At 41.6% G+C, this 25,905-nt stretch overlaps 3 protein-coding genes and 1 pseudogene across 6 annotated transcripts in view; 3 read left to right on the top strand and 1 right to left on the bottom strand.

The window, feature by feature from the left end:
* LOC106566057 (guanine nucleotide-binding protein G(s) subunit alpha-like) overlaps positions 1–4,144 on the bottom strand; it is a 67,305-nt pseudogene extending 63,161 nt beyond the window's left edge. Inside the window, exon 1 of the transcript XR_014379800.1 lies at positions 3,546–4,144. The product of XR_014379800.1 is annotated as a guanine nucleotide-binding protein G(s) subunit alpha-like (transcript). The remainder of the gene's footprint in view (positions 1–3,545) is intronic.
* A 2,146-nt stretch (positions 4,145–6,290) lies between these two features.
* gpx1a (glutathione peroxidase 1a) lies at positions 6,291–7,810 on the top strand. Its single transcript, XM_014133872.1, has 2 exons — positions 6,291–6,750; positions 7,055–7,810. Exons 1-2 carry the CDS (start codon positions 6,526–6,528, stop codon positions 7,400–7,402), a joined length of 573 nt encoding a protein of 190 aa, XP_013989347.3. The 5' UTR covers positions 6,291–6,525; the 3' UTR covers positions 7,403–7,810.
* A 2,685-nt stretch (positions 7,811–10,495) lies between these two features.
* LOC106566060 (putative protein BRICK1) lies at positions 10,496–12,841 on the top strand. The gene is made up of 3 exons (XM_014133873.3): positions 10,496–10,689; positions 11,412–11,494; positions 11,609–12,841. Exons 1-3 carry the CDS (start codon positions 10,572–10,574, stop codon positions 11,633–11,635), a joined length of 228 nt encoding a protein of 75 aa, XP_013989348.1. The 5' UTR covers positions 10,496–10,571; the 3' UTR covers positions 11,636–12,841.
* Positions 12,842–13,075: 234 nt separating this feature from the next.
* LOC100380672 (RNA-binding protein 5) lies at positions 13,076–25,699 on the top strand. Of its 3 annotated transcripts, none has more exons than XM_014133869.3 (25): positions 13,076–13,193; positions 13,449–13,473; positions 14,187–14,352; positions 16,552–16,707; positions 16,934–17,003; positions 17,421–17,494; positions 18,341–18,424; positions 18,752–18,812; positions 19,178–19,240; positions 19,378–19,538; positions 19,761–19,858; positions 19,960–20,047; positions 20,129–20,200; positions 20,300–20,363; positions 21,099–21,190; positions 21,306–21,426; positions 21,591–21,682; positions 21,812–21,994; positions 22,232–22,372; positions 22,475–22,552; positions 22,666–22,854; positions 22,996–23,070; positions 23,207–23,310; positions 24,044–24,173; positions 24,554–25,699. In XM_014133869.3, the coding sequence occupies exons 2-25, from the start codon at positions 13,466–13,468 to the stop codon at positions 24,677–24,679; spliced, it is 2,496 nt and encodes an 831-aa protein (XP_013989344.1). In that variant the 5' UTR covers positions 13,076–13,193; positions 13,449–13,465; the 3' UTR covers positions 24,680–25,699. The 3 variants fall into 3 exon arrangements, with proteins under 3 accessions (XP_013989344.1, XP_013989343.1, XP_013989345.1); XM_014133868.3 differs by having other exon boundaries at positions 16,549–16,707; XM_014133870.3 differs by lacking the exon at positions 13,449–13,473 and having other exon boundaries at positions 13,088–13,193; positions 16,549–16,707.
* Positions 25,700–25,905: the final 206 nt, after the last annotated feature.

The following is a 25,905-nucleotide window of genomic DNA, read 5'->3' as shown; positions in this document are numbered from 1 at the left end:
AGCGTGGCCATTGTATTCAACATTCAACCTTTTCTGGCCCATAGTGTTGCATGTGAATGTTTATCTTTTTAAGCTTTGAAAAGAGACCCTTAAACCCAGACTTGTACCAGCTATAATTTCTCTTCACATGACAAGGAATTGCCAGTAGATTGTTGACATGATTCATGATGACGACTGCTTGTCAGCTAAGATTGTGAAAGTATGATGTTGACATGATCAGTCCAATCAAAGCTACGGTAGATATAACGTGATTTGATGTCATTTGATCTGTGGCAAATGAACTTGAGCCTTCTTGGATGGGTACTTCTAATGTAAATCTATGGCAGCACCCAAGGGGCTTGAACTTTATAGCTCTCCCTGTAGATTCTGCAGTGATGTAGTGTCCCCATGAGTGACAGAACACTGAGCCAATTACGGCGCAACTAGAGAACATTACCAACCCTGCCCTCTGTATTTTTATTTATTTATTTAACTAGGCAAGTCAGTTAAGAACAAATTCTTATTTACAATGACAGCCTAACGCGGATGACGCTGGGCCAATTGTGTGCCACCTATGGGACTCCCAATCACAGCTGGTTGTGATACAGCCTGGAATCAAACCAGGATCTGTAGTGACACCTCCAGCACTGAGATACAGTGCCTTAGATCACTGCGCCACTCGGGAGCCCCCAAGCACTCTAAAAAGGATGGGTTCAGCAAGGGTTCTTCTAAGATCCTCAAAGTTCTTTGAAGAACCTTAGGGTTCTTGGCACTGAAAAAGGCCCCCAAAAGGTTCTTCCAAGAACCCCATAGGAGGGTTCATCGAGGAACCTCCTCAGTTAGTGGGGGTTCTTGCAAAAACCTAACTTCCCAACTGAAACATTTGAATTTGAGAGGACAGCGCTTAACTGAAAAATGTAAAGATCTCCTCAATTTAAGGTAAGGTTTGTACCTTGTATAATCTAAATTGATAGGGTTTGATGATGATACCATCTATCTGTTCATATTTGTGCAAATCTTTCTAAAACAGAAAATGGACACAATTCAATGGATATCAATCAACAATATGTAGGCTATAAGAATATGTTGAGGGCTAGCTGTAATGGGTGTAGATGACTGAACTGCTCACTTTTGTGTCTGTAGGTATACAGACGGGGAGGCATACAAAGGTATGTCAATTGTGGTATGTTATGCAGATCACATGTACCATCCTCCTCCACTTACCTCTTCAATGAAAATCCCATAGTCCTCTACATTATGGACAAACTATGCGTATGAAAACCATTATCAAAACTGTTTTTTTTTTCATGAACATTTACCACAAAAACCAAGGTTTGAATACTGTTGTGTGCATGTTTTGTTAATCATCTGTATAAGTACTATTTTTTGGATTCACAGACTTCACCCTCCCTACAGCTCTGATGAATATAACAGGAAACCTGTTCGATCACCACGCACTGCAACATTTTTCTGTCTATGGATACGGAGAACATCAACACATTAACATCAACACGCCAGAGGATATACCCATTGGACGTGGGGCTCTGCTGGGAGTTTACCTTATATTTGGCTTTTTTAATTTTGCTTTGCCACTAAAATCATAATAAACACTGACAACTAAAATATTATGTTCTTTTTGTTATTGTTATGCATATTATTATAAGTAATAATAGGGGAGAGGGGGGGTAGTTAAAAAATTAACCCCAAAAGCTTATTTGAGGATCCATTAAAAGGGGTTCTTTGAAGAACCCTTTTAAAAAGGTTATTTGAAGAACTTATAGTGGTTCCCCTACAGTTTCAATTTGAAGAACCCCTAAAGGATACTCCTGGAAGTTTTTCTTTTTTGAGTGCACCACCACAGAAAGCACTGCGCAGGCTGAAACACCTGCATTTTGGAGCTGCCTTACTCAAAGCAAAAAAGAGACCATGTTTGTATGCGGCTTTATTTACTCTATTATTTAATTTTTTTACATTGTTTGCAAACAGATATGGGACATGTATTAATGCCTAAATAACATGCAAAAATAAATACATAGTATATATATATATATATATATATATATATTTTTTTTTTTTTTAGCTAAACAGGTGGGGCTCAAAATAGGTGGGGCTCTGCCCTACCTGCCCTGTCGCCACTGGACATGTCGCCACCGGATTTGAGTTTCAAAATAATTAATCTGGCTAAGAATAAAGATGTAATAAAATTAAACAAGGTAGCTCCTTTTTGTTTTCTACAAATTAGCATTTTAGCACAATCATCTGTTTTTCTAAAAACAACATTTCAAACTCCAACAAGAGGTCCCCTAAGGACACAGAAGATAGGCTTAGCTAACAGGGTGGAGATTATCAGCAGAACAACGAAGAGAAGCAATGATTAAGGTAATAACTAACTAACTCACACCTGGCTGGATTACAAGTGCATTGTTCACAAGCATAAGTAGGTTCTCATTCTGCCTGTGTCCAGTCTGTTCTTAAACCTACAGCCCCGCATGACTGGTGTATTTTGGTCACAGAGCCCACACAGTTCTTCCACTTGTGTCTGCAGACTGGCCTCCTTTCCTTGTGTAACATAGAAAACAGGGGCAGCTTCTATAAAAGGCAAAGGAGCTAAGGGTCTCCTTGTGATACAGTCAATAACTAGGCTGTATCAAGGCCTTACTTTGCTAGCACTTTTAATTCAATTTTTTTATGAAACCTGTTCTTCTCCTTCACTTGAGCAAATCAAAACAACGCCTTCCACAAGAACTGGCATAAGCAGTTACAAGCAGCCATAAGCAGTTATTACTTGTCCTTATGGATCATTTGTGCATATATAAGTGTGTGTGTGTGTGTGTGTGTGTGTGTGTGTGTGTGTGTGTGTGTGTGTGTGTGTGTGTGTGTGTGTGTGTGTGTGTGTGTGCATAAGATACATATAATGCCACATTTAGCTTATACAGTCTGCTTTTCAAATTAATCTTGTTTTGGTCTCTTTTCTCATAAAGCAAGCATGTGAGAATCTGCCTGTTCTCATATACCCTCAAGGCAGCAATAGCCACTGAAAGCTATGATAGCATGTCATTTCTTAATTCACTCACTAAATAAACTATAGGCTGCAATAAGTATTGTGTTTGTAATAGCAAGCATGAATAGGGCTGTATGTACTGCTGTTGCATATTTACACTTACAACAAACAGTCCCTCAAAAATAACGTGTTGTTTGGACATCAATAAGTATCACCCACAATGGTGTAGAGAAGGCAGCTGAGATATCAGTGTAGATAGCCAGTTCGATATCCCAGGGAACTACAGCATATATGTCTTGACTCTTGATATATTGGTAAAATGACATTAGTGATTTATCAAGTGCAGGGCCTAGCCTATATAGGATAACTATATCCAATTTCAGTGTGAATATTCTGCTGAATAAAAACACAGAACTAGCTTATAAGCAGCAATAGCAGATCGGTTAGGTTACTTGTCCAGTTAGCAAATGACCACAAAGCTGAGATCCTTATGGACATATGGCCAAATATACAGTACAGAGCACAACACTTTAAATTAGGTCGTTTAACAGTTAAATTAACTTACCCAATAGCAGAAGCCTGTGGGTTTGTTTGTACTCCCTCTTCTCTGCTTTCAGACTCTTGTCTATGTTCCGACTTCTCTTTATCTCTGCTTTGATCCGTGCTTTCTCCTCCACTCTGCGTTGATCCCGAAGCTCCAGGTCGGAAGAATTATCCTGCTGCCCGGGCTCGCCATCTAGCCCAGCATTAGCACCCGTTCGCCCGCTGTAGGTTATTGATGAGTGCGGTCCTATAATCCTAGATCTAAAACTATGACACATCCCCATAACGAGCCGCCAGGTTATAATTCAATTAGCTAACACTGACTGAGCGTGGAAACACCATTATAACAGTCTCGCTGTTTATTTTCACATCCCGTTAGCGGACATGGGGTCCGTGCAAGGAACAAGGCGTCCCCTTCTCGCACTTCAATGTTTTTTCTGAAAACGTAAAAGCCACTCACAGTATCTGATGAATATGAAACTGAACGACTCACAGTTTTAGTGCTTCTAGTGTGATATATTTAAGTAGATAGCTTGTTGGTTTGCCCTATTCTGATATCGAATTGCTTCCTCATCCTTCCTCTTTCCTGTTACCATTTTTAGGAGCAACAGGGGGAGGCAGAGGAAAAGCCACGCTTTTGAGTCACATGATTTGCGTCATTCATAGCCTACCTTAGCACACCTGATTCATTCTCAAATCAATCACTCTCACAGAATATACATAGCAAATGCAAACTCTCACAAAATATACATACTGTAGGTTGGGTTATAGCTTCAAGGCTCTTTTCAGTGTCAGAGTACTTTCTGTAAATCACCCTATTCTTATCGGCAGACTCAATAGCCTTGGTTTCTCAAATGACTGCCTCGCCTGGTTCACCAACTACTTTGCAGACAGAGTTCAGTGTGTCAAATCGGAGGACCTGTTGTCCGGAACTCTGGCGGTCTCTATGGGGGTACCACAGGGTTCAATTCTCGGGCCAACACTTTTCTCTGTGTCAATGATGTCGCTCTTGCTGCTGGTGATTCTCTGATCCACCTCTATGTAGACGACACCATTCTGTATACATCTGGCCCTTCTTTGGACACTGTGTTAACTAACCTCAAAATGAGCTTCAATGCCATACAACACTCCTTCCGTGGCCTCCAACTGCTCTTAAACACTAGTAAAAACCAAATGCATGCTTTTCAACCGTTCGCTGCCCACACCCGCCCGCCCGACTAGCATCACTACCCTGGACGGTTCTGACCTAGAATATGTGGACAACTACAATACTTAGGTGTCTGGCTAGACTAAACTCTCCTTCCAGACTCATATTGAACATCTCCAATCCAAAATCAAATCTAGAATCGGCTTTCTATTTCGCAACAAAGCCTCCTTTACTCACGCCGCCAAACTTACCCTAGTAAAACTGACTGGTATATATACAGCAGGTATATCTCACTGGTCATACTTTGCTACTATGGCCTATTTATTGCCTTACCTCCTCACGCCATTTGCACACACTGTATATAGACTTTCTTTTTTCTATTGTGTTATTGACTGTACGCTTGTTTATTCTATGTGTAACTCTGTGCTGTTGTTTGTGTCGCACTGCTTTGCTTTATCTTGGCCAGGTCGCAGTTGTAAATGAGAACTTGTTCTCAACTTGCCTACCTGGTTATATAAAGGTGAAATAAAAAATAAAAAATCTGAAAATGTCAATACCTTACTTTGAAAAGGGGGAAAAACGGTGTATCGCTCTATATTTAGATGAAGATTGATTATATTAACACTACTGTTAACTGTTGGGTTATTGCTATCATGCGGTGCCTTTCCTGTCCCCAGGAAATATCACTTCTTATTTAGTGTATAGTAGTCGGACATGCAGATTTCAAAAAGCTTTAAATATAAGGTCAGGTGTCCTTTACCTTAAAAACTCACAAATATGGATATTAAAAGCAAATGTTATGCATTTTCTAAAGTTTTTTTCAGTGGACGTAGGAGTTTTGGCCATGTCCCCGGAGGTGACTCATCAACTTCTACGAGAAATATAAGCCATAAAATAATACGATTTTTTAAAAATTATTCTTCATTATTTTATAGTCCTAGTTAAATTCTCTCATAACTTTTTTACATGATTATTGTATTTATTATTATTTTATTTAAGATGTACTGTGTGTCCCTGATATCACTTTCCACCCTGTTAGTTTGTTGTACATTTTCCATTTAAGAAAACAACCCTTTCCTACAATGACACCACATTCAGGAAGTGTCATAATTTATTTGGTGGGAAAACAACGGTGCAAAGGTAAATAAATATAAACACTCAGTTTTATCTATTTTACCATGTTTCATGTTGTTAGTATGTATTTCCCACTCATACATTTACACCTTGTTAGGCTAAATTATATATAGAAAAAAAATCGAAATGTTAAACTATGTTTGATAGAGCAGTTAAAATCCTGTTCAAGTGTTTACCATTATGCTAGCTGAATCTTGGTCACTCACGGAGCTATGGCTAATTTAATCTCCAAATGTCCACCTGTTAAGACCTTTTTCGGCTAGAATATACATATTATTTTTAATTATATATTTTCCCCCTTAAAATTAAGAGGTCCAAAAGGCACTGCTGTGTATGTGTTATAGATTTTTCAGATTGGACCATAGAAATCGGATTAGGGATGTTTGTGATTGAATAGAATTCATCCCGCGCCAGGTGGCAGAGGAACCTCTCTAAAATTGCCAATAGATGGCAGCAAATTCTAACTGTAGCTTGATACAGCCAGAGACAGCTTCCTAATGTTTTGTATTTACTCTAACCTTAATATATGGTCAAATTAAGGACATTCGTTAGATGGATAATTCCATATAATACTAATTTCTCCCACATTTTTCACCATCTGTGGTTCTCGAAACTGCGACTTCCTCAAACTTTGAAAAGTCGCACCTCCCCTTTTCAGTAGCTGTACAAAAGCTAAGAGACCGGAAGGCATCCCGAAAGTTAGACGTCGCTGCTTCATGAAATGGCTGGGAAAATAAATAAGTTTTACGACTTTTCAGCTAAATTGCTGTCTGGAGATTTGCTACATTTCTCCTCCCTAAAGGATAAAGTTGTGCTTATTGAAAATGTGGCGTCACTCTGAGGAACAACAACCAGGGACTACACTCAGATGAACGAGCTCCATTCGCAGTATTCCGAAAAGGGGCTCGTGGTTCTTGGGGTGCCCTGCAACCAGTTTGGCCATCAGGTAGGCATTTACTTATTTTTCTATATGAATTTCAATTTCAATATTGCAGATTATTCAGTTTTATCTTTGAAATGTGGTGGTCAAGTAGTGGTCAACTCTCAGACTGCGAGCCCAAATGTAGTTTGGCGCAGTTGTTGCAACATTGTAGATTGGTAATAACAATTGTTAAACTCTTGTCTGTAATACTTTTGGGACTCATCATTGAGACATTCTTAGTATTTTCCCCCATGTTGTTAACATGCTTAAATTAAGATCATTTCTGAAACAGATTTATTGTTTATTGATTCTGATTCTGTATAAACAGGAAAATTGTAAGAATGATGAGATCCTGAGGTCCCTGAAGTATATCCGTCCAGGAAATGGCTTTGAGCCCAAATTTCCACTTTTTGAGAAGATGGATGTGAATGGGAAGGATGCCCACCCCTTGTTTGTGTATCTCAAGGATAAATTGCCATTTCCCTCTGAAGACTCCATGGCCCTCATGAGCGACCCCAAGTTCATCATGTGGAGCCCTGTCTGCAGGAATGACATCTCCTGGAACTTTGAAAAGTTCCTGGTCAGTCCTGATGGAGATCCTTACAAGCGCTACAGCAGAAGGTTCCTGACCAGTGACATTGAGGCAGATATTAAGGAGCTACTCAATGTGAAATAAACCGTCCAGGCAGAGCTCTCACAGGGGTACAGTGGTGGTGGTGATAAGGATGTAGAGGGCCACAGGGACAACACAGAATGTCTTCACTCTCCTGTTAATCAGCAGTCACACATTTTCTTAATCACAATCACAATATCCCTTCACCAGTACCAACGGCTTTTGCTACTAGCATCTGCCTCTGTAGGAATACGCCTGCTGCATTCCTTTCAATTGGCTTTGCTCTCCTGTGCAAGATACTCTTGTTTTTTTAGACTCTTTACTGAATGAAGACATTCCCTAAAACCTTTTTTGTGAGGGGAGTTTCTGATAAAGATGTAAAGTCCTGAATCTAACAGTAGTGTATTACTCATGTATAGCAAAGACCAGTCAGTGGGAAAATAAATGTAATAAAAACATGTTTTTATTGGTTTTCATTTCCTTTAAGTTTATGTAATTCTACATTTGAGGAGTAATAACAGTCACTTGAGGAGTGATAACAGGTTGATGGTTGATATTAGAATACAATCAAAGTTACGGTTTTACAACAGAGCAATGTTCTATAGATTGTTACAATCAAATCGTTTTAATATTGGTTATAAATACTAAAAACTGAATTTATGGTGTATAAAAAACAGAAACTACAGTAACTTGAACCAATGAAATATGACAGCCTAGATGTCTCTACAAAATAAAGTAGAGATGGCTACATAAAAAAAACTGCAAGTTTGCTGCTGAATAATTCACTTCTCGGATTGTTTTATGTACTGTAAAGTGAGCCCAGATTTAATCTTAATTTCAGACAGGTTTGTCTTGAAAATCTTTCCTGAGGAGTTTTTATCAACAGAAACCTATGTCACGATGCTCTGTGTACAGATAACTGGCTCAATGAGGGCCTTGTCATTGAGTACAGAAGTCATTGTAATAAACAGAAAGATCATACTCCCTTTCCATCTGCAACACAATCTCTAACATGCAGTGGTCCTCCTCTGAACTGGACACATCTCCATTGCTGCTGCTTCTGTCCTCTACTAAGCTGTCTGAACTGTGTTCCTCTGGTGATAGAAACTCATTGTCTATGTCCTGATTCCCACACACACGGTGCAGCTCATTCTCAAACTCCAGTTTAGCCACTAGGTCCTCCAGAGTCTGGATATCTGAAGTCCCTTTGCAGGGGACACCATGCAAGCTTTGAGTGGTTGGTGTTTGTCATCTTCTTTATGTGATAGCTTTGTGTCTTTAAACTAGTACAAGGGCTGATCTTAAACATTCATTTTGTTTAACATTGAAATGTGGCAAAATGAAAAATATACCACCAGCGTGTGAACATCACAAATTGTGTTTTAATACTAATCTTTAATATATTAGTGTTTTAATACTAGCCTTTAATAATTAGTGTTTTAATACTAACCTAAAACTTCAAGTAGATCTTTAGGGAATGGAGCTTCGGATTTTCTTGACAGTGCAAAGCCCTCCCTTTTATGCCTTGACTTCTCTTGCCTTTTGAATGACAAAATTACAAATTAACTAAAAATAACATTGTTATAGTATAGCCTATTGTAATTAAGTCTGTTTGCTTTTTATGTATCCATAATCTATACCTGACAAGTGGTTCCTGAAATTGTAGTTTTGTTTGTGAGTGACTGAGTGAGTCCTTGCTGGACTTATCAAGAGAAGAAGGTGTAGAGATCTCTAGTGCTGTAATATCCTCCATTGCACGGTCCAAGGCATCAGTTAGCCCTTGTCCTTGTTTACACTGTTTCAGGCTTGTTGGAGAGACTAATGCTGTACAAATTAAATGGTTATGGTAGAATAGTGGCTGATATCCCATAGCGTCCACTGGAAGTGCATCAGCAGTTGTCCTATTTTAAAGTCAGTCACTGACAGAGTGAATTATTATATATATTTTTTAATTTAACCTTTATTTAACTAGGCAAGTCAGTTAAGAACAAATTCTTATTTGCAATGACGGCCTACACCGGCCAAATCCGGACGACGCTGGGCCAAATGTGCGCCGCCCTATGGGACTCCCAATCACGGCCAGTTGTGATACAGCCTGGATTGCAATTAGCCCATGTCAACTAACATTTTATAGTTTGCTAGGTGAGTTAGTCGAACCAGCTATCTAAACCTTGTAGTAATTATGGCCGAATTACTGACCAGGCACTCAAGGCACGTGCCTAGGGGCCCTGACCTCCAGGGGGCCCCCATTGATTTTGTTAGTCACTTTCACTCAGATATCTGTAGTAGAATGTGTAGAATATCAGGCAATTAGCTTTAAAACTGCTAAATGTTTTCTCCATCCCAATTTAAAATGTGTAGAATTGCAGGAAAATAGCTTTAAAACGGCATTTTTCTCTCAACCATAAGGGGAAAATGTGTAGAATTTCAGGAAAATAGCTTTTAAAACTGCAGATGTTTCTCTCCACTGCCACTTAAATGTTTGGGGGTGGAGGCCCCCAAAAAATGCTTGAAACAGCCCATGTTTCTGGGCATATTGACCCTGACCCCCTTGACATTTGATAAGGCAAGTTTCTTAGCAATTTTGTATTGATTATAGAAGTATACAAATTGTCATTGTTGGTATGCCTAAAGCTTCAAGCTAATAGCAACAAAAAAAACATAGCTAAACTAGCTAACTTTGTATTTTGGCACCATGGAACAGCGATCGGGTGTTAGCTAGCTAGCCTATATATATTGTGTCAAGCGATCTGAAATAACAAGTTCGTTAATAACATTAGCTCTTGTGTGTGGTGCGGGTTAGTGCTTGCTGGCCTCACCATTTTCGCTGATTTTGCTTGCTTGTTAGATAACTCTGATTGATTGTTAAAGTTAACTAGCTAACTTTCTAAACAAGGTAAACTTCTGAAGATCTTGACTTGGAATCTGCAACCGCCATCAGTGTCTCGTGACTAAGTAGCTAATTGGACGTGTTGAATGTGGCTCGTGAGCTAGCTGATTATGAACATGTAAGCTCTTTCGTGGGAGTTTATGTTGCTGGAAAGATTTCTGAAGTTGACATTTAAAATGGGTAAGGGTTATGGTTACGGTTAGGGTATGGACATCCCAAGTATCCCCGATAGCTCTGACCATACGATCAACCCACACAACCCCCCCCCCCCCCCCCCTTGATGACAGCCCTTGGCGCACCCTACCAGACAGCGGAAGTATTGAGTTTAGCAAACTCGTAAAGATGTCCGGCCAGGATGACCCAGTTCAAAGAGAAATTCATCAGGATTGGGCGAATCGCGAGTATATAGAAGTGATCACGAGTAGCATCAAGAAGATTGCCGATTTCCTAAATTCATTTGGTAAGCTTTACCCAGGGCATTCCTTCCTGCTTTCGTCCAGTGGCTCGCTCGTTAGCTAGCTAGCTAAACAAGCAATCGACCACTCCTAGTTAACGTTAGCTAGCTAACGAATACTTGCTAGCTAGCTTGGACTACGTACTGGTAATGGTAACAGTATTTGATAGCTGGCCAGCGTGTAATGTTGTTACTGTCTTGTGAGCTTGTCATGACCTGAGAGAGCATAGCCCTAGTGCAGTCCATTGATGGTTGTTTATCTAGCCCGCATACGACACTAGCTTTAGGTAGCAGTGGTTGTTGCACAACAATTGCCAGTGGTATTATGAATGTCCTGGTCCCAGATATAATCTACATGCCTTCTTTAGCCAACTCTAATTTGGCATGCCAAGTAGTGTCTGAGGAGTTGTTACACATTGCATATAGAGATCTGGGATCAGGTTAATGCTATATTGTTATACTTTTTTTTTTTACTATTGTCTGGCATCACACAATCCATATGTTTGAATTGAGTGTCGTGTGGATTGTGCTATGACCTCGAGGTTATATTTACTGTAGTGATCTACCTAAAATGATCCTAATAGCTTAATAATGATAGGGCCAAACCAAACTACTCGGCTGGCATGGCTACGCATCCATCACAGTTGCTGGAGCCGTGCTGGGAAGGACAATGTGAAATGAATAAGAACAAAACATCAAGTGAATTTTCATGTACATTTATTTTCCAGATATGTCCTGTCGGTCCCGGTTAGCCACTCTTAATGAGAAGCTAACTGCCTTGGAGCGGAGGATTGAATACATTGAGGCAAGGGTAAGTGGTTTTGAAATATGCACATGATGGTATGAAGTTATAAAATACTGGTACAGAAAGAAATCTCAGTTGGAACATCTGAAATTCATTATGTATCTGTTTCTCACTCCCAAGGTTACTAAAGGTGAAACCCTGACCTAGACCTCTGGATGACTGCTGAAACATGAATACACCACTTTTCCTAATGTTCTGTTAATTATTTTATACGTACTTACTGTATAGTTTACATTTGGCTTTGCCTAAACATCAGACTTTTACCATGGTTACTCCATGGATATCAGCCTGAAAGAAGTTGCTGTTAAAAAGATGCAATATTCTCTACAAAGCAGAATGTTTACTAAAATGATATTTACACTTACTCTACCAGTTGTACATGCTGTTGGTCCTTTTGGCAGTAGGTGGAGATAGGGTATCCACCGGAAATTGTTGTTTACCTGACTTTTTGTGGCGCCAGTAGGTTCTGTCGCTTGTGTTTTCAATCTATTGACGCATTGCATGTGATGCACAATATGTAGACAATAGCCGAATATAGTCAACCAAAGAACATTTCCTCGCAATCAGCTGGAAGTGTTTGCCGTTCGGTTAGGCTCAGCCATATTGTGTAAGTGTTTGTCAAGTGCGAATTACATCTGTATTGAAAATAAAATACAAACGATATACACATTAGCGTACTGAAGGTCGGGTTGATAACACTTACCTGTGGATATTTTGTATCCGATTACCTCTGACATAGGGATACAATTTGTGGGCAACAGGTAAAGTAAGCTGAAATTAAGTTTGTTCAACATTCCGACTTGTAATGAGACTGTTTAGGAATAATGAGCCTACATATTAGTGACACGTGTGTAAGTATTTCACTGATTCTACGAAGAGGCTACATTTGGCTCAATTTGTTTTGGACCTTTTTTGTTTGATTCTGAACATATACCTGACTATTTTGTGTGTTAACAGTTTTAAACTCCATACTAAATTCATGAAGGCTATTTCATCCAATTTCGATGGTTCAAGCATTGAGTATTATGCGCACTCAATGGTAGAGTGGAGAAGGACAAGCTTATCACTCAAGAAATCACTGTACAACTGCATTCTTGCTTTGTTTATCTTGCCAAGTGAATGTCTAAGCATACATCCACCTGTGTTTGAAACATTTGTACAGTTGATGTACCTGCTGTGAATCATGAATGACAAAATCAAGGTTTTGAGAGGCTTATGTACCCAAGTGCCAAGTTGACACTGTTGCTGTTTGTGTGTATTTATTAATCTTCTATTACTATCTCATGGTCATGTTTGTACAGTACATAGTGACAATTGTTTTATGGCAAAAAATAAACTAACATTGAAAGTGCAGCTATGTGTCATTTTCTCCAGACAAAAAGTTTGTGCAGTAAAGATTATTCATTCTCACACTCACAAGCTCCCGATGTTGCTTTTCATTAAATGTTGTAGACCTGTGTGAAATGTTTCAGGCCTGTGGAAACCCGACAGGACAGGCTACACCTAGCCTCGTACGAAGGCACCACTCTCCCTTGAAAAAACTTCGTTACCCAACATGCATCGTCGTTTTCCACGTTCCCGCCCTAAGCATTTTGGGAAGGAGAAAGTGTTGACGAGTCAAACAACCATTTTCCCTTTGAAATGTGCAAGTCCTTGAATTGTTTTCAAACATATTTGTATACTATTTTAAAGCTTGTTTAAACTGGTGAGTTAAAATGCTTCTGTATAGTTGTACTCATATGCGTTACTATTTGTATTCTTAACCTAGGTACCAACTAGCTCAATGCAAGAGTATCAATTAGCTAACGTTAGCTTGAAGCGTACGTCATTGTGTCTCCATCTTGCCTCTGCTTTTAGCAGACAAGCCAACTATCTAGCTAACTAGGTTGTATTTACATGCTGGAATAATTTTTTTTTTTTTTCTTGTCCCCCAATTCCACACATCTCCACCCTTTGATAGTCGTGACAACCATTGAAATGGGACGGTGAGTTTCAATAAGCATACAAATATTGTAGGTACTGTAGTGTCTCGCTAGCAAGTCAGCTAACGTTAACAGGTGACTTTTTTGTTTTACCTTTTATTTAACTAGGCAAGTCAGTTAAAAACCAAATCTTATTTTACAATGACGGCCTACCCCGGACAAACTCCCCTAACCCGGACAAAGCTGGGCCAGTTGTGCCCCGCCCTATGGGTCTCCCGATCACCGTCGGTTGTGATACAGCCCGGGATTGAACCTACTAAGTTAGCTAACTTACAACTACACTTGCAATAATATTTCGGTCAAAGTCATTTAGCTTGCTGATTTTGGCTTATTTATTGTTTACCATTCCATGCTTTGCTAGCACGAACACGTAAGCAACTCTCCCTCCTACTAAACTGGCTAGGGCGTTAGGCAGCGCATCATCAGTGACATTCACAGTATGAGAAGGCACAACCCGGTCTCAGCATTTCGTATTTAGTCTGAGACCAGACTGGAATGCAGTGGTTTGTTGGACAACCCTCTTGACTAAATCCACACACAACAATTTCAGCTTGAAGAATAAATCAGAATTAGGAGGATTACATTGCTAACTGTAAATAAAAGTACTTGGAAGTTATCTTGACCGATATACAATTGCATTGGAACCCATTCTTTATTCCTTGAGTGTGTCAAATTTCAATCTGCTTTTGACTGTGTATGCCTGACTGTGTGCACAGGTTGAGTCGCACAGAGCGTAGCGGCAGATACGGTGGCAACGATCTGGGCCGGGGTGAGTCAGAGTGGCGGGAGAGGGGAGAGCAGGACATGCGCCGATGGGGCGAAGAGAGACACAGCGAACGCTACGATGGAGGAGAACGCCGGGGGAGTAGAGGCAGTCCAGAGGTATGTGTTCTGAGTCAGACACCCAGTGACATGACTTGTAATGGGAGTACATCCAAAACCAATCTCATTGACTACTAGTAGATTCCACTGATCAGGGTCCGGTATCAACGATGGCCTGCTGGCCCGGGCCAGTGAATCTCGTCGGTCCTGACCGGGCCAGTAACTTTTCGGCACATTTTTGCTTTCCGGTTCAACATTTACCTTTAGTGTCGTGTTCTACCATTGAAAGGCATTAAAGACTACAAGTGGAAAATTCATGCAATTTGAACAATTTGATTGGTTGTTCATTCTAACACCACCATGCTCCAGCGAGTCACAACTTTCCGAGCAGTACATGAGTTGATCCCTTCACACGTGAGCTGTCCAGAGGAAAAAGAAGTGCCCATCAATCTACTCGCTGAGCTTATTTATTTTAGGGTAACGTGATTTACGAAAGTAAACCTTCAATAGTGAACATACTAACAAAATGCTGGCTACTGTTGGTAGTCTGCAAAAAGAAGCTACAAAAAAAACAACTCGTTTTGGCTAGCCTACTGTATGATCTGCATCATTCAAAATTCAAATTCAGTTGCACTTCTCCACTCGGATGAAGAATGACCATTGGTGAATTTATCAGCAGACAGCGGTCTGATTTGATGTGTAGCTTCTTTTCTTGTGTAGCCTATTTTTATTTTATTTTTCTCCAGTAAAATGCAAGATTAACTTCAAGCAAAACATGACGAAATATAGCTGGCTTTGTTTTCTTCTAGGAAAAACATGAATGTACCTTGCTTTTTCATTGTTAGCTCATTTACTTGTGACTGCTAGTGAAATAGTGTTGCACTTCTGTTGTCATCTGATGAAAATGAAGCCCTTTTCTGTGTATGTTTTGCTTTAATGTTTTTTATGTGAAGGAAAACTACACTACTATATATACAAAAGTATGTGTATAAAATCGAGCACACAGCCATGCAAACTCTAAAGACAAACATTGGCAGTAGAATGGCCTTAATGAAGAGCTCAGTGACTTTCAACGTGCCACCGTCATAGGATGCCACCTTTCCAACAAGTCAGTCCGTCAAATTTCTGCCCTGCTAGAGCTGCCCCGGGCAACTGTAAGTGCTGTTATTGTGAAGTGGAAACGTATAGGAGCAACAACGCCTTAGCTGCAAAGAGGTAGGCCATGTTTTTCATGGTTTGGGCAAGGACCCTTACTTCCAATGAAGGGGAATCTTAACGCTGCAGCATACAATGACATTCTAGACAATTCTATGCTTCCAACTTTGTGGCAACAGTTTTAGCGAAGGCCTTTTCCTGTTTCCTGACAATTCCCACGCGCACTAAGCAAGGTCCATACAGAAATGGTTTGTTGAGATCGGTGTGGAAGAACTTGACTGGCCTGCACAAAGGCCTCACCTCAACCCCATCGAATACCTTTGGGATGAATTGGAAGGCCGACCCCGAGCCAGCCCTAATAGCCCAACATCAGCGCCCGACCTCAACTAATGCTCTTGTGGCTGAATGGAAGCAAGTCCTTACAGTATTGTTCAAACATCTAGTGTTGCCTTATTATCTATCCTGATGCCTAGTCACTTTATCCTGCCTTCATGTACATATCTACCTCAAATACCTTATTATCATCTATCCTGATGCCTAGTCACTTTATCCTGCCTTCATGTACATATCTACCTCAAATACCTTATTATCATCTATCCTGATGTCTAGTCACTTTACCCTGCCTTCATGTACATATCTACCTCAAATACCTTATTATCATCTATCCTGATGCCTAGTCACTTTACCCTGCTTTCATTTACATATCTCCCTCAAATACCTCATACACCTACCTGCACATTGTTCTGGTTCTCCCTGTATATAGCTCCATTCTTGTATATTTTATTCCTCTTGTTGTATTTGGGGCATGTGACATACAATTTGATTTGAAAATATATATATAATACACAGAAATCACATTTTTGACTGCACTGCCCCTTTTATTTATATTATAATAACCAGATGTAGCCCATTTAATAGCTGAGTATGGTGAGAAGGCATGTCAACCTATAGGCCCTGCATGAACCCAATGATTTTAAGAACTACACAATGTCCTAGCCAGTACAAATTCTGTTCTGGACAGTAGGTTTTGGGCTATTTGGGATAGTGAGAACAAAAGTTAGCATTGGTCCATGCTGATGCACAGTGTTTCATCCACTCCAGCAGAGAGACAGGAAGCGACGGAACAGCGATAGATCTGAAGACTGTTACCACTCTGATGGAGACTACCCTGAGCAGGAATACAGGGAGGAGCCAGGGGAGGAGAAGGAGAGTAAGACCATCATGCTCCGGGGCCTGTCTCTTCACATTACAGAGGGAGATGTAAGTTTCTCTGCTTTACACTCACGACCTGTCTGTCATGTGGTTTGGTTGGCTGCCATTTTCTCTGCGAAGAAGGGGGGGCACTACTGTATAGCCTACTCTGCAAAGAGTAGGCTATACAGTGAAACGAAAGGAGACATTAGTAACTGTATGTATAATGTCAAGTGAAACCTGTTCCAGAACGTAAGGCTATGGATTTAATGTATGTCCTTCTCTTGCCGTCCAGATCCGAGCTGCCCTGGACCAGCTGGAGGGACCCCATCCAATAGATGTCCGTCTGATGAAAAAAAGGACAGGTGGGACCCAGGCGTTCCACGCAGCCCCCCTCCCCCACACTATATTTGACTACAGGGCCAATCTGCTTCAGTTGACTTCAGTTTTGCCATAGCAACATAAAAATCAGAAATTGTTAAGAATTAATGTCAAGCAAGGAAACAATATTTTATTTTCTCTTAAGATGTGGAGCGAAAGGTAAGAAAGGCAATCAGCCAGCCAAGATGTTTTAAATGAGAGAAACAAACTGATCATAGCGGCACACTGAGTATGTATGGGCCAGTGTCATCCTGCAGCATTTCTTGCTATGGCAAAACCCAAAAGGAAGGGCCCACTGTTTGCCGTACTGGCCCCTGAAGCAGTTTGTGACAGAGTTTGAATGTTGTGCCCATGGACTCTGACTAACACTCCTCCCGTCTATATTTGAATGCTGTCTCTAGGTATAAGCCGAGGTTTCGTCTTCGTGGAGTTTTATCACTTGCAAGATGCTACCCGATGGATGGAGACCAATCAGGTTGCTTCACAATCGCCAAGTCTAGTTTTTGTTTTTTACCTTGGGGTTCTGAAAAAAGACAACCAAATGGCAACCAAAGTGATTTGAATAAGAACTGAGGTTTTGAAGGAAATGTGGATTTTTAGTTGGAGAATACAATATTGGAATCTGAATATGGTATCCAGAAAGACTGCATGGTTTTAGAGGTTTATTTAGCCTTTCACTGATCCTAATTCCATCTCAGCCCCCCCCCCCCCCCCCAATATTTTCATGGTGTAAGACTAAGTTAAGACATTCAATGTCAAGAAATTTAAGCCATGTAGCCTAATTTATCGGAAATTTAACTTAAAACACTTGATTTTCAAACCAACTTTGAGATTGTAGTACCTTGCAATCTGGCTGGTAAGAGTTTCCTGATTCAAAAAAATTGGCCTAACGCCATCGGGGGAACAAATGGTGAATTTTTACTCCTTATAGCCCAGTGGCCTCTCCAAATTTAAGCACTTTTTTCCCCCTTTTGATTTCTTTGATTTATGCTGTGCTTCTTAGCAAATTCATTTTCATCCAATGTCTGTTGTGGGAAGCTTATACCTGGTTCTTGGAAAGCTGATAAAAGTGTTTCTCATGTTAACATTATACACACTGCTCCGGCTCAGTCTGGACACTCGGGTCCCAAACACCTTAAGAACCCTCTGTACACAAGCTCACATACACATCTTTCCATCTGTCTTTGACACAAACTCCAACCGGGGGTCCCTTTCCCCTTCCCTCCCTGCCAGCACTGCTTGTTCTTTGGTTGCAGCTAGAGTGAGACCTGTGCCTGCCAGGAAGCTTGAAATGACCAACATTTTGAACCTCCTCTTGCAGAAACTCCTGGTCATCCAAGGCAAGAGTGTGGCCATGCACTACAGCATCCCGCGACACAAGTTTGAAGACTGGCTCTGCAACACTGTAAGTTTCTTCTGTGGCTTGACTCCATGTCCAACCCTGCTGCCCACGCTATATTTACCTTCCACTCCTATCTGAAATGCTGTAGTGACAACGTTAGGCCCTCAATTGTTAGTTACCTTATAGTCCAGAATGAGCTCCTGCCGAATGAGTTTGAGCACGTCGTTAGTTATAGGGATCCCTGATTTCATTAGTTGCCAGGGTGAGCATTTGGCTCAGGTAAGTACCGTATGCTGCACCGCTGTTAGTTTGCTATTCATCTGAGGCAGCAGTGTCCTGGACATAAGTAGCTGTATTATCAATAAAAATGATGTGACCGGTTGCTTGCAGTGCGGCCTGTACAATTTCCGGAGGAGGCTGAAGTGCTTCAGGTGTGGAGCAGCTAAAGCTGGTAAGTAGTTCCTGAACCAGGAAGCCACTGCCTGCACCCATCTGGATGGCCTGAGACAATGTTCAGGCAAGAGGGGCTGCGCACAGGACCAGTACAAAATACTGATATATCTATACTTTAGAAATGCCAACCCTATTAACACGACTGTCATCATGGCCCCATAAACACTGACCAATCATATTCCTTAGTATTGTGAACAAAACAGATTTAGCTGAAAACGTACGTGAGAATTGACTGGCGGAATAGCGAGGATGTCAAATCCCTGTGGAGCGGATTTTTTTTTTCTAACTCATGTCCTGGACTCTGTCATGGGTACTGAGGGTGAGGTGACGCTAATGCCCTGCTCATTCTGTCTGCCTCAACAGAGGGTGAGACCAACACCACTGGAGTCACAGAGACCCAGCAGAGTGGAGACTACTACGGCGACAGTGAGTACCTCTCCACAGATGGGCAGCCCACAGACACACACACACACCCATAATGTCCTGTCAGATGTCATGGGGGAGGGGGGTTTGAGGAGAGCCAGTGAGAGACTTTAGACTGTATGTGTTCATGTCCTCTCCAGCAATCATCCTGAGGAACATAGCCCCTTTGACCACGGTGGAGGCCATCCTGACAGCCCTGGCCCCCTACGCCAACCTGTCACCCAGCAACATCCGTCTCATTAAGGACAAACAGACGGGCCAGAACAGGGGCTTCACCTTTGTACAGCTCTCCTCCCCTCTGGTACGCCATCCTTTAAGCAGACGTCTCCACATATACACATGATATGGTCTTTGATTTGAGTTTCTCTACAGAACATCCTCTAACTTCATTGATGTCCCTTATGATTATGAATTGCCTTATTGCTCGACTGGTGCTTCTCATCTTTGGCATGATTTAGTGAAATCTGTATAAATGTTTCTGTAAAATAGTCTTAAGTGCTTTGTTTTTTTTCCTGCGTCACAGGAGGCATCTCAGCTCCTAACCATCCTACAAGGACTACAGCCTCCTCTCAAGCTGGATGGAAAGACCATTGGTGTGGACTATGCCAAGAGTGCCAGGAAGTGAGTGTCCTGTTACAGATGTCAGTGGTTTTCAGTAAATTATGTCCTCAGAGGGCGTAGTGATGGCAGCGTCTCTCTAATCTTGACTCTCCTCTCTTCAGGGATCTCTTGCTCCCAGACGGTAACCGGATCAGTGCCTTCTCTGTGGCCAGCACAGCCATCGCTGCTGCCCAGTGGTCCTCCAGCCAGGTAACGCACACACCGCTCACATTCAGCTGTGTTTTTTTGTTTTGCCACACACATACTAAGAAGCAGTGTGTTCCTTCCAAGCCTCAGCAGGGTGCTGAAGGACATCTGTCAGAGTACAGCTACCTAGAGGAGGGCTACGCTCCCTACACACAGGTATGATGATCAGCGGTGAGGTTACCCCAGTCTGGAAATCCCTGGGGTGTATTGCAGATGCTCCAATGTGACTGACTGACTTCCTTTCTGTGTTGCTAGGACTACCAAGCCTACTACCAGCAGGCAGCAGGAGACCCTTCCCAGGGGAACGGAATACTGGGAGGTAAGAGGAAACGTACAGTCTGCAATTCATTCTGTGTCGATGCCTTTACAGATACTTTCCCTGTAGAGAGGTCAGTAAGGCAGGGCTGTCCTTTTGTCAGCTGTGTTGTACAGTGCTTCTACAGAACCCTTAGCTGCTTTAATAATTAATGATAAAGAGGGTAAGGGGTGTTGGAATCCCAGGTGGTGGTGTCAGTGTTCTACATCAGTACACTGTTGACACTACTTGTACTGTGAAGGCTGTAGGAAGCATTATGAAAATCATAGACATGTATGGTAAGGCATCAGGTGCTAAAGTTAATATAGAGAAGACTGAAATAATGTTTGTTGGATATCAATGCAAATAAGTGTGAGATTCCATTTAAGGTAGCAAAGGATTTTATGAAGGTGTTGGGAGTAAACATTGGTGTAGAGGAGAAAGAGGCAAAATATATAACTTGGACTGGGATCCTTAATAACGTCAAGCAAACGCTGAATTTCTGGAAAAATAGAAAACTAAAGTTAAAAGGTAAAGTAATTGTAGCAAATGCTTTGGTATTATCTAAGTATGTGTATGTTTTGAGAGTTCTAGACATGCCAGAGTTCTAAATGAAACTAATAATGTAGTGTCTAATTTTAATATGGGATGGTAAAGGAGTTAATAGCCTTCTGATTTGAGAAGGTCCAACTGCTATCTGTTTCCAACAGAGGTGTTGGTAATAGCATGTTATAAAGCCTGGGAGTCTTGTATTGACAGCGGCTCCAGGTGTCCCAGCAGCTACAGGAGTGGTGATCTCACAGGGTGCACAGGTCTACCAACCCAACCTCATCAGTCACACTGCCACACAAGTAAGTCCTTTGTATTTAACCTATGAGCCTGTCACTACACACAGCCTTATTTACTGCACTACTCACAATGTGCTCGCTGTAAAGATTCCCACAATTACAAATTGCGTCTTTGCAGGCGCTGCAATTGGCCCAGCACCTGGAAGCAAAACAGACCGGAATTCACTCGGCAGCTGCGACCATGACAGCAACAGTTTCCACAGCCACAGCGACACTCTCTGGACTGGCCACTGACACAGGTTAGAGCCTCACTCACCTATCTGTCTGACTGACACTGCAGGTTCCAGTGCAGAATGGAAAGCAATAGAACACTTGTGGAATGCTTTCAGATTTAAAATGATGTACTCTGTTCAAGCCAGGTGTTTGACTCTTTTAATATTCCATACTCTGTCTTCATCCTCAGCTGTACCTGATACCTCTACCTACCAGTATGACGAATCCTCTGGCTTCTACTTTGACCCTCAAACCGGCCTCTACTACGACCCAAATACACATGTTAGTACCCACACACCAGTCTGTGTTTTCTCTTGCTGTTCTGCATTGTTCCACAATGCCATCTGAGTTGTGAAGACGTGGTCTGTGGATGTATGTGTTTTGATAGTTGTAGTTTCTCCTTTCCTTCAGTACTACTACAACTCCCAGACGCAGCAGTACCTCTACTGGGACAGTGAGAAGCAGACGTACATCCCTGCCTCAGCCGCCGACCAAACTGAGCAGAGTGCGAATGCATCAGCAGCAGCTAGCAACGAGGCTAAGGAATCCAAGGAGAGGAAACAAGAAAAGCCCAAGAGCAAGACGGCTCAGCAGGTAGGCAGAGGACACTGAGATCACCTCGGATATGAAGACAGCATAACTTTAGATTTGTGATAATTGTGTGTAGTTTGTTCAAGTGTATTTGTCTAAGAGGGAGCAATTGATTCTGCAGCAGAGGAGCACACAAGACTTAACACCCATTCAATACACATGGATTACAGTGATACACAATGATACTGCTGAATACCGTGGTTGGTGTGTCTGATTGAGTTGTTCTGGTTGGCCTTTCAGATCGCTAAGGACATGGAGCGCTGGGCAAAGAGTCTGAACAAGCAGAAGGAGAACTTTAAGAGCAGCTTCCAGCCCGTCAGCCAGGAGGAGAGGAAAGAGGCCGCAGCCGCCGACGCAGGCTTCACACTCTTCGAGAAGAAGGTAGCCATTTTGTCTATCCATGATAGTTTGAATCCTTTAGAAAACCCATCCAGGAAATCTTAACATTGACGAGGTGGACTGAGTTGTGGTGTGACTTTGCAGCAGGCTGGAAGCTTGGAAATGCTGATGTCAGAAGCAGTGCAGCGCCCTGAGGAGCAGGCCCCAACCAACTCCGCCAAGGTAAGATATTGTTACTAGCCTCCAATGTATGAGCTGCAATTTTACAGTACATTTTCCAGTCTGGTATGGTAGCTACCTAGTTAATGTACAACCATCTGGTTGTCCTTCTCCAGGTTGGCCTTGTGGCAGCCTACAGTGGAGACAGTGACCCAGAGGAAGGGGGTGCAGCAGAGCCGGAGCACAGTGGTGGTGAGCAGGACCAGCTGACAGACTGGAAGAAGATGGCGTGCCTGCTGTGTAGGAGACAGTTCCCCAATAAGGACGGCCTGGTGCGCCACCAGCAGCTCTCAGACCTCCATAAGGTACTTATCACTGACTCGAAGGAAGAACTCCACAATAGTCCACTTTCTCAACTGTTATGAAAAGCTAATATGGGAAAGCAAGAGCTTGAAATGTATGAATGAAGTGTAAAGGTCTTGAACTTATTTGTCTTCTTATCCCAGCAAAACCTGGAGGTCCACCGCAGATCTAAGCTGAGTGAGGCTGAGCTGGAGGAGCAGGAGAGGAGAGAGACCGAGGTAACGGCTCAGACATGGAGACGATGCTGCTCTAACTGTTTTAGTTGGGGTTCAGTTAATAGAAACCCTGTTATCAGGTTTGTTTCTACATTCATTCTCACTCTGTGTCTCTTTCTTGCTCTCGGTCTGTGAACAGATGAAGTACAGGGACCGGGCTGCGGAGAGGAGAGAAAAATACGGCATTCCTGAACCCCCAGCACCCAAGAAGAAGAAATTCACAACACAGCCAGCACCAGTCATGTTAGTGCTAGTGTTAAGCCGTGCACATACTTCTTAAGCCTTGTTCACACTGGAGGTTTGAAGTGACTCAAATCCATATTCTGATATTCCAAGACACATTTCAAACCACCTTCATAGGTTGTTTGAAATCAGATAGAAATTTGATTCCTGGCCAATGGTCAGATCTGATATATTTGCCCTCAAGTGGTTTCTAAACAGTTATTTTGAATATGTTTGCTTGCTAGCTACTCTGACAGTTTGACAAGAACCATGTGAATGTGCTAAACAGCTAGTTAACTGCTGTGGCTAACCAAAAAGGACTCATTTTGAAAGTTGGTTAATCTTATCCTTTGAGGCGTTGTTCTTCCACTTTGATTTTGAACATTCAAAGCAACTGGGAAACCTCTATGGCAGGCATCGTCACCTTAACGTGCTACATAACTTCTGACTGATAGGAAGCACGAGCACCACCACCAGTCAGCCTACACCACTGCGCACACACCCATCGTTACTATGACAACTAGCATGGCCATGTCAGTAAATTACTGCCGTCTTAACAAACACACCTGATTTGGTTGCTTGTAACTTGCTGTTTGGACAGTCAGTATTCCAAAACAGATTTGAAAAACAAAACTGTTTTGAACATTAAGGTCTGCAGTGGGAACAAGGCATACGTTGACTCAAGAACCTACATTGATGTTCTGTGACATGAGATTGGGTAATAATGATTGTCGTGTCATTTCCCCCTCTGCAGTAACTATGAACAACCCACCAAGGACGGTCTGAACAGTGACAACATAGGGAACAAGATGCTGCAGGCCATGGGATGGCAGGAGGGCAGAGGTCTGGGCCGTAACCAGCAGGGCATCACTGCACCTATTGAGGTGAATCTCGTCCAGTTAAACCAGTAATAGTGCTGCTTCAACCCAACAGCTAAACATAAGGAAACTGTTAAGGTGTCTTTCATATACAACAAGTCTGTTAAGTTTGCTGTATAAATGCAGAGCCGTGGTAGAGGTAACATTCCCCGGCACGTCACATATACAACTTCCCACCGGAGACTAGGGTTCAATCCCTGGGCACACCCTGCCCACTGTCTTTCTCTCCACCTAATTTCCTTACTGTCTGAATGTGTTTAAACACCTAAGCAATATATTTGAAAATAAGTATATAAAGATGGATAGAGATTTTTTTATTTAATATGCCAATGATTCCAGTGTCATATTGCTTTACTGATCACAGGCCTGCTGTCATCTCTCTACAGGCTCAGCTGAGGGCAAAGGGAGCTGGTCTTGGAACCAAAGGCAGCAGCTACGGCCTGTCTGCCTCCGACACATACAAAGACGCTGTCCGCAAAGCCATGTTTGCCCGCTTCACTGAAATGGAATGATTTGCCCTATCTACCTGCCTCCTAAAAATGGACACATCCTTCTGGACCTGGGTCCAGATTCACAAAACACTTCTTATGCAAAAACTTAAGAAGCTTCTTAAGAAAAGAAAAAAAGAAGTTCGCAACTGCAATTCCTCAACAATATCTTAAGATTTTATGATTTTCTTACTATCTTCTCAAATATCTTCTCAAGGTGTTTGTTGCTAAGCAACCGTGTTAACTAGCAATGCCAATCACGTTACCGTATTTCTTACTGAGATTACTATTCTAAAACATGTTTGTGGATTTAAATAATCAGTACTGATACATTCAGATGGAGTTTGTGTGAATTAAACATGTTCAATTGCTTTTTCTCTCACTGCCCTGAGTTTAAGACAAGGGTTTAGCTATCTTGGAATTAACATTTCCATGAACTTTATTTTCAACAATCTAATTTCTTAACTTTTTGCTTCAAGAGAAGCATAAGAAATGTTCCCAGAACCATTTTTGAGGAGTAGCAACTTTGCTTAACTTAAGTCTATAGTTAAGGAAAAAATGGCAGTTAAGAAGAAATTTCTTCATAAGAAGATTTTGTGAATCTGGCCCCTGGTCCTATGTTCCCTTCCTTTCTGTGTGGGGCCATCACCATCATCCATGGGTATCCTAACATCCTTCCCTACAGTCATCCATTAAAAGACACCTTGAGATGAGCTGAAGGGATTGTAATGGCGGCATGGAGAAGATGACAGGCTCGATAAGGGGATTGGAGGGAGAATTATGTTTACTGTACTCATTGGTCTAGCAGGGAAGAGAGGCATAAAGAAAGGACTGGTCTTTATTGGAGAAAGTGTAAAACTATGAATTATGTAACTTGTAATTTGTGTATATATACGCCCAGTACATTATTTCCTTCTGTAAGAATGAAGATATAGACATGTTTTTCTCCTTTTGTTGTGGCAATAGTATTTAAATTATTGTACAGTCTGTATGATATGCATTCTCATTTTGTATAGAAAATATTAAATAAGATTGATCACTCAATTCGTGTGGAACAGTTGGTTGTAAGTGATGCGCGTAGCTCTCCAGGTATAGTGCAATGACTAAGTGACTGGATAAGTATGCTAAATTACTAAAATATAAATGTACACGATAAACTTTGAATCCTCAACATTTGATTTAAACCTAAAATAAATGTTCTGCAGATGCAGTCCACCCCCCCTCTTTCCTCTTACCACAGGCATGGCCAT

This window comes from Salmo salar, chromosome 12 (genome assembly GCF_965601325.2).
Source record: "Salmo salar chromosome 12, fSalSal1, whole genome shotgun sequence".
NCBI classification, from domain to species: Eukaryota; Metazoa; Chordata; class Actinopteri; order Salmoniformes; family Salmonidae; genus Salmo; species Salmo salar.
This window is presented reverse-complemented; position numbering and strand designations above follow the sequence as displayed.

Excerpts from the sequence above, each read along its gene's own strand:
- LOC106566060 (XM_014133873.3), top strand. The coding sequence starts at position 10,572 with ATGTCCGGCCAGGATGACCCAGTTCAAAGAGAAATTCATCAGGATTGG. Across the intron at positions 10,690-11,411 it reads CGATTTCCTAAATTCATTTG|ATATGTCCTGTCGGTCCCGG; the intron begins GTAAGCTTTACC and ends TTTATTTTCCAG. Across the intron at positions 11,495-11,608 it reads TTGAATACATTGAGGCAAGG|GTTACTAAAGGTGAAACCCT; the intron begins GTAAGTGGTTTT and ends CTCACTCCCAAG.
- LOC100380672 (XM_014133868.3), top strand. Across the intron at positions 20,201-20,299 it reads GCTACGCTCCCTACACACAG|GACTACCAAGCCTACTACCA; the intron begins GTATGATGATCA and ends CTGTGTTGCTAG. Across the intron at positions 23,071-23,206 it reads AGGAGAGGAGAGAGACCGAG|ATGAAGTACAGGGACCGGGC; the intron begins GTAACGGCTCAG and ends GTCTGTGAACAG.